The following is a 9709-nucleotide window of genomic DNA, read 5'->3' as shown; positions in this document are numbered from 1 at the left end:
GTCTATATGTACAGTATATAAAATATGTATATAAATATGTATTATAATTTGTGAATGTCAACTAACCTGGTTAGTCTTCCAATGTCTTTCAATATCAGCCTCTGCTGATATATTGTAATAAAACATACATGATATATTACTGTAACATGGACGCTCGAAAATAAATCGTAAGGCTAAAAACCTCCTGCAAAATATTTTATCAAATTACCACTTAATCAAAACAGCCTCTTGACTCCTCATAGTGCTGTTGCCCCCAAAAGTAAATGTCAATTGTAAATGAATCACTTGTTTTGCTTAGTTACTGTAGGTGTTTCCAGAAGTAACATTGCTTCACTTCTTGTTATGGTTATTTTGACTGATTGCTTGATAGATTAGGTACAGCATTGTAATTAAACCATTATTACCAATAAGTTCGGGCGTATTGTAATTAGGTTTAATTCGTAGCATCTCTTGATGATACATTATTTTGTTCATGGCCCCTCCACTGTGCAGTAACCTGTAGCTCTGGAAAACTCCACAGTGAGTGACCTGTTCCTACCACCAAAGGCCACATGATGGCGCTGCTCTCCAAATAATTGATGCCATTGGTGGAGTTTGACCTGGGTGAAGGTTCCCCATCATGGGCTCTCCTATATTCATCATTTCAGGAGTATTTTTCTTTCTTACCTAAAGGTGACCAACCTACATGCTCCTTTCATTTTGCATCTCTCATGTGCAGGGTGGCATATGAAGCTGGTGCATGAGCCTGTCTGATTAAGCCAAATTAAAAGCATACCTTGGGTTTGAAAAAAGGGAGAGTATTTAATGCTTTATCCTTAACTCCTCCACATATCTTAAATTAAATCACACATTAAATCACTTTATGGTCTCCTCATAATCCTATGGTTAGTATTTTGGACTGGTACAGAGGTTCATATTTACAGACAGGTCTACCTTTACTTAATTACAACATCATAGTGTCATGAAGTATTAATTTCTTATATAGAATATCTTTTTTCTATATTCTGTTTTTAAATCTGTGAAGATCAACAGAAAGCAGCAATAGTTTTTCAGCAATGCCAAGGACTTCACTGTCTGTATTTATGTACAGGTACTTTTTAACATGGTGTCATTTCCAAATAAATAGATAATAGAGAGTAAACATGTTGTGGATTGGATGAAACTGTGTTCATGATAGATTTGTTTAGGTAAAAATGAAACTTGTGCAATTTGTTCAATTAGTTTGTATTTTGTGCAATTTAGAAATATGTCTAGAGTTACAGATATAAGTAATATGACAATAAAATAATATTCTTTCATTTTTTAATGCTAATGGGACATTACATAATCCCATTCAAACCTGTTTGTGTAATTATAGGCCTACCTGGAGAGAAGCTACTCCATCCCAGATGGTGTCAAGATATAGCTAAAACTGAAACAACTTCTGTATCAGAGTCAGATGTATAAGTGCAGGAATTTTACATTTGAGGGTGGAAGTAACCAGTGGAGCAGCAACTTTTATTATATAAAACACTATATATATATATATCCAACAACAGGTTCAGAGAGGCAGAGCCTTTATCTCAGGAGTTTGCAGAGGATTGCTAAAAAAAACCTTGTTTTTTCTACCCATTGCAGGTACATTATTTTGTCAGCAGATGGTAGTGTTGTCCCATTTAGCAGTATTTTACATTAACCTGTGTTACATGAAAGCCTTGGACATGCATCAGTTAACCATGTGAAGCAACAGTAATCTAACAAACATCCATGAAAATCAACTATAAAATTTAGATTCCGATAATCTCCTTGCTTAATTTAACTCAACAAGTAGTCAAATAAAGGGGAAAGCATCCTTGTACTGAAAAGGTGCAAAGACCAGCACTCCAGGAAAAAAATGTCACCAAATCTGCTTACAAAATAATGATCAGGGGTATTTAAAGACTACAAGCATAAACTGTCCAGTCGTACAGTCGAACAGTAATTCGAGAAGATCCCACCCTTCCTAATTCCTTTTCTGATTTGAGAGGAGATATATTGCTACTCCATTCAACCTGCATCATCTGATACCAATATTTCTGTGAATTTTGATGTGATATTGAGATTCTCCTCTAACACTTATTTTAATGGATTTGATCCAAAGTATTAGAGGCATGCTGGCTATTATAACTGTCTTCAGAAATATCTGTGGAATGTGTTTTAAAGCAAGCATGCGTAAATATAAGCAATTCTAACCAACCACTTTGGAAAGCATACCAGTGAGGCTATTGGGTTTCAATCTATAGCCAGTGTTATTAATTAGACACGTTTTATCATTTCTGACAGGAACAAACAGCACTGAACTCATAGTTCAAGCAAAAATACTTTGAACTAGAAAGCCAGTAAAATAAGCTGCAGAAAGAGCAGACAATGTTTTAACAAGGATGTACTTTTGTCATCTAGCTTTCTTACAGCTTCAGACACTTTAGCAAACATCACTATCATGATGCTCTCTGTGAAGACAACATTAACCACAGAAAACTGATTGCGATATACACAATTCGAGGAACCATAGTAATGCTTCTACCAAAATTTTACAAGTTCTTCTATGCTAACCGCATCTTCAATATTGCACAATACATAGCTATTACGGTTATGCATAGTTCCACATGTAGCTCTAATATTTTAAACTTGAAATCAGTAATCTCACTTCTTTCAATGAAGAGGAGTCAAACAAGGAACCATATCTTCACCCAGCCAGGTTTACCTCACCAATAAATGCTTTGGTTTTTCATACTTTTTAATCTTTGGAAGATATATTAAACCGAAATAAACTGATATACAACTAAATATAAGACAAATATGTCTGTGTAGAGTGACTAAATACAGTAAATATCAAGCTTATCACTAAAAGTTGCAGTGTTTATTTTTAGTATAGTTTAATTTATATGGACATTTTTTCCCTGTGTAGCTGTCAGATCTGGCCGCATTCATCTGTTCTCCTTCCTGCCCTCCACTCTGATGGATTAGTTTTGATTTTATCTATGACGGACCCCCAATAGAATAAGTAAGTGTAACCACTGAGTACATTCCTGTACTGTAATTCACGTCATCTTTTGTGCTGCATGTTACTGCTTTTACAGTTTTAGTGCCAAGGATGTCAGACTTCTCCCTGAATGATTTAGTATGATGCCGAGATTTGCATCTGTGAAAATAAATATCTCCATACAATGATGGTCATGTCTGAAAACAATTTTGGGGAAGAGTGTGTTTTTTTTCTTCCCTTTTTAATGTTAGTACCTTATCCAGCACATATTCATGTAGTCACTCATGGGTGAGCGGGGTTTTATTTTGAAACCGGACACCGGAAGTTTTAACATTCAAATTTACTGAAATTGACACTTTGGGTGATTTTCAACGGCTATCCATACAGGTGCGCCTGGACATTTGTGCGTAATATGCGGGCAGAAAATAATGCGTGTTTATTACGCATGATGTTTGGAGGCAGAACTGCGCGTCTACAGCAGAATGGCTCTGCATCTCACACAATGAAAACCGTGGAACTGGGGCATGAATTGACTTTAACACAGCGGAACAAATAAGCTGGTGTAGTCTGTAGCAGATTCACGGGGATAAAACGACGTCTTGGTTTTCTGCAATAACACAGGATAACTGGAGCCGCGGGAGGTGGGTTTGAAGGAAGACTTCAGTTTTAAGGATAAGGGAAATCGTACAAATCCCAGATGTGAAGGGACAGGTGCGTTTCGAGATCTGCAACTCGTTTTTTTTTTCTTTTTGCAATCTGTTTTGTCTTTCGGCCGGAGCCTGTGAAATGCAGCCTCTACCTGACAGATGTGTGGCACCTCAACTGCAGCCTACAGGTCTGTATCGCCAGAATCAATTCGTGCGTGTTGTGCATGCTACGAAAACGTTCCGTATGAGCCTTAAGATGTAATAGTATTGAGAAATCATTGAAGCAACAGACACAGTGTCCCTTGCTTTGCATCCATTGAACCTGAACAGCTTTCTATGTGGAAAATGTCTGAGTGATATTCTGTCTGCTAGGATTATGATAGCATCTGGCTATTCATGCACACTGCTCTGCCCTCTCTACAAAAATCTAATGACAGTGACAATTATTTTGCTGCTGAAACAGCTCACAGGCATACACATTTTTTTGTCATTACACTTTAAGTAAACAGAATTGCCAATAGGTACATGCCACTAATGGGACTCTAGCACAGAACTGGTTTGGTTTGTGTGTCACCTTCTCTGAAACAGTGCATGGCTGCTGAAAAATAAGAATGTGTTTACTAGTGTGTTTCTGCTCTTCATCTTTTGTTTAGAGAGCGTGTCCTGTCTACCTGCTGCTTATCTGCTGTGGTTGCCTGTGGAGGACTGAGACGGCTAGAGCTGAAAATCTCATCATCATCATCGTCATCACCATCATCATCAACAACGTCTGCCACTTCAAACACAACAAGACACAAGAGGACAGAGGCTGCATTTGGCTGATCAAAATCACAACAGTCAGAAAGTACCTGTAGACGATGACTCCAGCAGAGCTGCTTGCTTAAAAGCAGCATGAGATAATTCTGGACTACCATATTAATTGCTGATTCAAGCTTTTCCCATTTGGTGGTGATGAAAATGTACCAGTGTTGTTGTCAGTTGACTGACAGGGTTGCAGTGCTGTTCTAGGCCGGGACATAGCCAGCAGCTGAAGCACAGACACCACGAAGGAGATGGCTCGTCCAGGATCAGGGTTGCTGGTACCTGTCAATGGTCTGGGGTACCCCCCTCAGAACCTGGCCAGGGTGGTGGTCTGGGAGTGGTTGAACGAACATGGGCGCTGGAGGCCCTACACTGCAGCGGTTTGCCACCATATTGAGAATGTACTGAAGGGGGATGCCCGGGGAACTGTAGTTCTAGGACAGGTGGATGGCCAGCTCTCTCCTTACATCATCGACCTGCAGTCCATGCACCAATTTCGACAGGACACAGGTAAGAGACATGGCAGTTTCCTGTCTATGTATACAGATGTCACAGATCGGGGTGTCAAGATAATGTAGATGTAAAGACAACGGTTATCAATACATTATGCACATATTTACGCAGTACTTCTAATGTCTTAAATATATCAATAAATAAACAATATTTGGTTGTCCTCACCACACATTATGTCATATTATCCCATTGGGACTGATTAAAACAGAGCCAGCCTTGATGTGGTTGCTAGACAAATCTTATGTAACTTTCAGGGGAATAAGTGAGAGTCCTGAATCCCCCATGTGCTTTGGGACTCATGTTGATGAGCCACAGGTTGAGCTTAGAGGCGCTGCAACAAACAGGACACAAAGCACCCAGATGACTCAAGTGTAGCAATAATTTATTCACATCGGGAGTGTCTTTATGCGGCTGCTGGAATGTCATGACCTTGCCAAAGGTCACCATTGTCAAGGGGCTGTGCATTCATCAGGCGAATGAGTTCTGTAGCTTATTGCGACACTCCCCACTCTCCTCAGCTTATTGTATTTATCGAATGTGTTGTCATTCCTTTGCAAGAATGTCAATCAGTGGTTTAAGATATAGTTATTGTATATGTATATGAGTATAGTACCATGTTTCTGTCAAATTACCTCAATTTATTTCACCCTACACAAAAAAGAATATACAGTTAATGTAAAAAGTCAGTTATACATTAGACATTGAATTAATATCCTACTATGCCTAAACTACTGAGTGGTCAGTCAAAAATGTTTTCTTTAGTTTTATGTTTATGTGGGTTCTGTAATAGAGCACGGGACCTACAATATCTAGACTGATGGCTCCATTACCTCTAATAATAATAATAATTATAATAGTAGTACATGACATGTCGCTTTATAGTACAATCCACCCTCCACAGCCTGTTTTGGTTGACTAATTCTCTCTGATGACTGTTACCTTTTTAAACATGACCAGATGTTTTTGCTGTACTCCACCAAGGCTCAACACATACTCTGTGTTTTTCATTTTGTGTGGATTCACCTTCCTGCTGTCCCAGTGGTTGAAGTGAAGATATGGGGGAGGTTTTAGACATCTGTTAGAATCAGCCATGGATAAATCTCAGCTTCTTGAATAATTCTTCACCTCTGATTCAGCTACATATCTCTGTGTTAGTGTCATTTATATATCAAGCTGCTCATTGTGACTTTTGTGTTGGATGATCAAGAGATAGGTCATGTCTACAATAAAAAACAAACAATGTTTCATCATCTCCATTGATGATGTGAAGCAAAAAGAATAAAACTCTCATGTTAAAGCATTATGTAACATCACAGCATCCACAGAGGTACATCGGACATACGGAACGGGACCTCCCTGTGCATGGTGTTAGGGCTGAACAATATGGCCAAAAATGTTATCACAATAAAAAGTTTCATATCTTTTGATATCGCTAATTATCACGATAAGTATCAAATCGTTATTTCTTTTAAGTTTAAAGGCTGATTTTTGCTCCTGAGGTAAAGTTGAAGAAACCTGATGGATAATTGTGGTTTAAACTCTTCTTGTGGTCAACACCTGAGGCCAAACAGTGGATCACTTCACAAATCTGAGGTGGGAGATTCAAAACAATTCTGATAAAATCTTCAAGAAATACGCATGAGTAAAATCAAGTAAAAGCTTTTTTTCAGTCCTTTTTCCTCAACAAAATCAACATCTTAATAGAAAAATTAAGTCCTAATTCGTGTACGATTCAAGTGAATAAAATCAAACATTTATTGAATATTTATTGAGCATTTGTTATATTGTTATAGCGATAAAATTATATCACGATAATTATTGTTATTGTTTTATTGTCCAGCCCTAATTTGTATAATGCTAACTTTCATTCATTTGCAATGGTTTATTTACACTTGCATCAATACATATTTCTGGATTTAGTTGGCAGTGTTATTCAGAAGACAGAATATAGTCTTATGGCTGTCAACAAAAATCAAAAACACTGTCAAAATGCAATGAAATGGATAAAAACTTAATACTCACAACTGTAATATGTTGTGGTCACGTATGTGCTTTTGCGTTACACTGCATGTGTGGTTTAATAGAAACCAATCTACAGATGTCCGTTCAGGCTATACATTCTGTGGTATGTGGCATTGGGCAAAGCTGTGTATACTTACCCCTTTAAAAATAAATATGAGCATGAAATAAATAGTAATGGATGGACATGATGTTTTACGGAATAATAACATGTCATTATCCTGCTCTGTTGCTACATACAGTCAACATGCTTTATTACACACTGGTGACCCATTTAGAAGAACATTTCAGTACATTTTAGTTACTACATCATTAGAAAAATACAAACATGTAGACACCAGACAAGGACAAGTATTATGTTTTATTTGGTCTCTATTATATCAGAAGGGCTACATAAAGAAATGAAAAGCAGATGTAAGGCCTATTGAAGACGTGAAAATGCCTGGAGCCTGGAGGATATGAAAAATATATATTGAATGAGCAATGTATGTATTGGCTCTACATATTTTATGTATATACAGTATATATCACTTGATACAAGAGCGTTTTTCTATTCTTTATGAAGAAAATGTTATTGTAAGAATTGCTGAATATGAGCATGGCAGCATTTCTGCATGACTGTCAGGAGGATTGTAGTATAAGTTGCTGCCTGGCAGGATTTCTGCTGTTCTTGTTGGTGTTTTCCCCTCTGATAGAACATAACACAGAGCAGCACATGTGTCTGGGGTTGACTGGCTGCGAGATGAGCCACTGAGCCGTTTGTCAGCCATTACCACGGTGCTGGGGCTAGGCCTGACGTTTATCGCTCCTCATTGTGCTGTTCGGTGTGTTACCTTCCCTCTTGGCTGGGATAAACCTGTCACAGAGGGCCTGACGGACAGCAGCTCAGAATCCCAATGCCTCCTCTCCCTCCTCTTTCCTCCTCCTCTGCACACACTCTTCCTGTACCCAAACATGGGCAAACCTCTGCCAGCCATCGATCCGATCTCCCATGAGGCCCAGCTTCCTGGTTGTTTTAATGTGGATTTTGATGTATTTGTTTCACATCTGATGTTTGCTATATTTGTAGCTCAGCAGGTGACCCGCAGTCACTTTCTCTGTTGCAGGCTTATGGAGTATCCCTGTGGGAAAGCCCCATTTTGTCGCGGAACCAGTGATCTCATCCTCTGAGGCTGTTTTTTTGGCAAGAGCTGCAAAGGGAGTTGAGTGTGCTTTGCGTCGTCAGTGTGTGTATATGTCCTTGTGTCTGCACATGTGAGTTTGCTGACGTGTGTGTGATGGTGCACTCTACCAGCTGTGGTGTTGGTGACCTGTCCCTGCAGGCTGTGTGGGGGTGCCCTGCTCTCCTGTGGGCTTGGGAGGAGCTCTTGTGGGTAGAAACCAGGCAGAATTACTCCGACTAATGAGATAGCAGCTATAGTTGATCTCCGTGGTTCCCTCTAATCAGAGCACCATGACGACAATGCACGCACCACAGACGATGCGGCAGGGCCCCTCTCTGTGGAGAGCAACCAAAACACATCTGCATTTAGTTGTCATTCAAAAACACAGGGCATGGAGTTCGTACTTCAACTACTGGAGAAGAACACCAGTCTGTGGTGAAATCCTGCACCCCAGTGCTTTGTAGATACAGTATAACTGAAGGCTTAGAGGCGTATATATAGTGTGGATGAATATCTGGCTGAAGGCAGGGAGAGGATTGGCTCCTGGCCAAGGAGGATCGATCCGTTCTCCTCCCCAGAGGGGCTTTTGAACCTCTAAACACTGCTGTGGACTGATCCCCTTTCACTACACCTACTCCTATAGCAAAACACATGGGCTTATCCGCCATTTCCATCATATGCCAACACTTGTGGCCTGTCTGATGGATTTCACACTGCAGCTATCGCCTCTGCTGCCTGGCTTTTAAGTATTTACCGTTTCTATATTTTCTCTTACAATGGAGAGCTGGCACAAAGCAGAGAGGCCAGCAAGTGTGTTTTCATGAAAGGTAGCAAATCAGTGATGATTGCTAAATGACAGATGTAACATCAGCACAATTTAGAATTTAAATAGTATTCTTAAATGAGGACAAGTTTTGTTGGTTACTGTTGTGGCACTTTGATCATATAAAGAGAAATTGACTTCCTAAGTAATCATTAAAGGACAGTGAAAACATCAAAAGACACAACACAAGAAAAATTCACTTGTAATAAATATATAACTTATTGAACTGATGAAATTCAATACTATTTTCAATTTGGTGCAACTCAAGAAACCCGATCAGTTTCTCAATAGCATCAAAAAAAGAAGAAATTTAAGTTTTAATGTGACAGCGCCTCCTGTGTTAGTGTTCTCCAGGGGGCACAGTGTTTTGGTACTGGCAGATGATGTTGGTACTGTAATTTCATTGGTCCAAAATCTGTGTGTGTGAAAATAACAACATCACTTAAGTCCCAACAGTTGCATAGGCAGTTAACCAGCTGGGGGGGCAACTTTTTCTTTTATACACATGCTCTACTTGCAGAGTAGAAATACTAACCTACCAATATGATGTGTCTTATCAATGTTGTAAATGGACAGACTTTTTCATTAAAAAAGCTCTAAAAAAAATGAATGTACGATGTCTGCCCTGCACTAAACAGCAGACAGACATAGTTAGCGATTAGCTAGTGAACATAGTGGAGCAGTTAAAGAGCCAGATATTTCACTCAGGAGTTGGTAGAGAACAAAACAGAGCTATACTATA

The 9709-nt window shown here is 39.1% G+C and overlaps 1 protein-coding gene across 2 annotated transcripts in view; it reads left to right on the top strand.

Annotated features, from left to right (window-relative positions):
- The first annotated feature begins 3400 nt into the window (after positions 1 to 3400).
- dtx1 (deltex 1, E3 ubiquitin ligase) overlaps positions 3401 to 9709 on the top strand; it is a 49343-nt gene continuing 43034 nt past the window's right edge. For both annotated transcript variants that reach the window (XM_046035470.1, XM_046035469.1), the window contains exons 1-2: positions 3401 to 3836; positions 4302 to 4959. In XM_046035470.1, coding sequence (XP_045891426.1) covers positions 4701 to 4959 — 259 coding nt within the window. In that variant the 5' untranslated portion in view covers positions 3401 to 3836; positions 4302 to 4700. The remainder of the gene's footprint in view (positions 3837 to 4301; positions 4960 to 9709) is intronic.

This window comes from Micropterus dolomieu, linkage group LG21, assembly GCF_021292245.1.
Source record: "Micropterus dolomieu isolate WLL.071019.BEF.003 ecotype Adirondacks linkage group LG21, ASM2129224v1, whole genome shotgun sequence".
NCBI classification, from domain to species: domain Eukaryota; kingdom Metazoa; phylum Chordata; class Actinopteri; order Centrarchiformes; family Centrarchidae; genus Micropterus; species Micropterus dolomieu.
The sequence above is the reverse complement of the archived record's forward strand: the minus strand, read 5'-3'. Positions and strand labels throughout refer to the sequence as shown.